At 69.7% G+C, this 1,684-nt stretch overlaps 1 protein-coding gene across 1 annotated transcript; it reads left to right on the forward strand.

Annotated features, from left to right (window-relative positions):
- Positions 1-1,609, forward strand: CHLNCDRAFT_22556 (hypothetical protein; the record flags this gene model as incomplete). Its single annotated transcript, XM_005848248.1, has 4 exons — positions 1-195; positions 460-610; positions 780-949; positions 1,226-1,609. Coding segments are annotated over 4 exons (900 nt in total), but the record flags the coding sequence as incomplete, so codon positions are not given.
- Between the last annotated feature and the right edge of the window lie 75 nt (positions 1,610-1,684).

Below are 1,684 nucleotides of genomic sequence, written 5' to 3' on the forward strand. Positions count from 1 at the left end.
GACCAGCTGCGCCAGCTGGTGCACTCGCTGTGCCCCTCCATCTTTGGCCAGGAGCTGGTCAAGGCCGGGCTGCTGCTGGCGCTGCTGGGGGGTGTGCGCAAGGCGGGGGGCGCAGACGGCGGCATGGCGCTGCGCGGGGATGTGCATGTGCTGCTGGTGGGGGACCCTGGGCTGGGCAAGAGCCAGCTGCTGCAGGTGAGGCGGCGGCGGTTGCCGGGGTGGCAGCGGCGGATGGGGTGTGGTGGGTCGGAAGGTTGCATGGCGAGTGTGTGGTCATGCCGAGGGGCAGCTGGATGGCACTCGAAGGGCCCTGCTCACTCCGTCCCTGCCTACTACGCTGCACGCCACCCAACATGCATACATACAACTCACCCTAGCCATTTTCAACGCCCCCTGTGGGTGGAGGTGGCATCCTCCTCACCATCTTTTGCTCTTTGCAATCGCGCCTGCTCCACACAGGCGGCTGCCGCCGCCGCCCCGCGCGGCGTCTACATCTGCGGCAACACCAGCTCCGCCGCGGGGCTGACGGTCAGCGTGGTGCGGGAGAACGGGGAGTTCGCCTTCGATGCCGGGGCGCTGGTGCTGGCCGACCGCGGCGTGTGCTGCATAGGTGGGTGCGTGAGTGGTTATTCAGTGCTTGCGCAGCTGGTGCTTTGCTACCACACCGCCACACCAGCACGCCACTTACCCCACCTTGCCCTCTCCCACCTTACCCTCCCACCTCTCCCACCGGCCACCCACCCACCACCCACCACCTCCCACCCGCCACCCCACCCCAGACGAGTTTGACAAGATGCGCAGCGACCACCAGGCGCTGCTGGGGGCCATGGAGCAGCAGGAGGTCAGCGTGGCCAAGGCGGGCATGGTGGCCTCACTGCCCGCCCGTACCACCGTGCTGGCCGCAGCCAATCCGGTGGATGGATCCTACAACCGCGGCCGCACGCTGCTGGTGGGTGGATGGGTGGTTTGGTGGGGTGGTGCGGGCACGTGTGGTGGCGCACGGGTGTTGGTGGGGAGTGTTCGGCGGGTGGGGCGGTTGTGGCTTTGGGCTAAGGGGCAGGGCAAAGCTGCAACGGCTGCAGGATGCTGGCCAGCAGGTGGCTGGCCGGGGGCATCCATGCCTGCGCTTCCTGGCCTCCCTACCCATCCCCACGCCCACGCCTCCACACCACACACTCCAGCCATGCACGCCACCCACCCGGCCCCTGCACCCGCCCCCGTGCAGGAGAACCTACGTGTCAGCCCCGCCATGCTGTCCCGCTTTGACCTCGTCTTCCTGCTGCTGGACAGGCCAGACGCGCAGCACGACCAGCGCCTGTCGGAGCACGTCATGGCGCTGCACTCAGGGGTGGAGGCGCGGGCCACCGCAGCACGCAGCCGCTTGCTGGAGGGGCCCTCGGGCGGCCAGCCGCTGCTTCTGACGGACGGCGGCGGCGGCGGCGGCGGACGGCCCGCGCTGCTGGACCGGCTGCGGGTGCGGCGCGGGGACGACGAGCCGCTGCCGCCGCAGCTGCTGCGCAAGTACATCGCGTACGCGCGGCAGTACGTGCACCCCCGCCTGTCAGGCAAGCCAGGGCTGGGGGAGGAGGGCGGGGAAGGAAGGGTGTGAGGAGGGACGCCGGGCATGCTGTGCATGCTGTGCATGCTGTGGTCTGGCCTTGCGCTCGCCCTGTTCCCCCTCATC

Source organism: Chlorella variabilis, assembly GCF_000147415.1.
Source record: "Chlorella variabilis unplaced genomic scaffold CHLNCscaffold_8, whole genome shotgun sequence".
In the NCBI taxonomy this organism is placed as follows: Eukaryota; Viridiplantae; Chlorophyta; class Trebouxiophyceae; order Chlorellales; family Chlorellaceae; genus Chlorella; species Chlorella variabilis.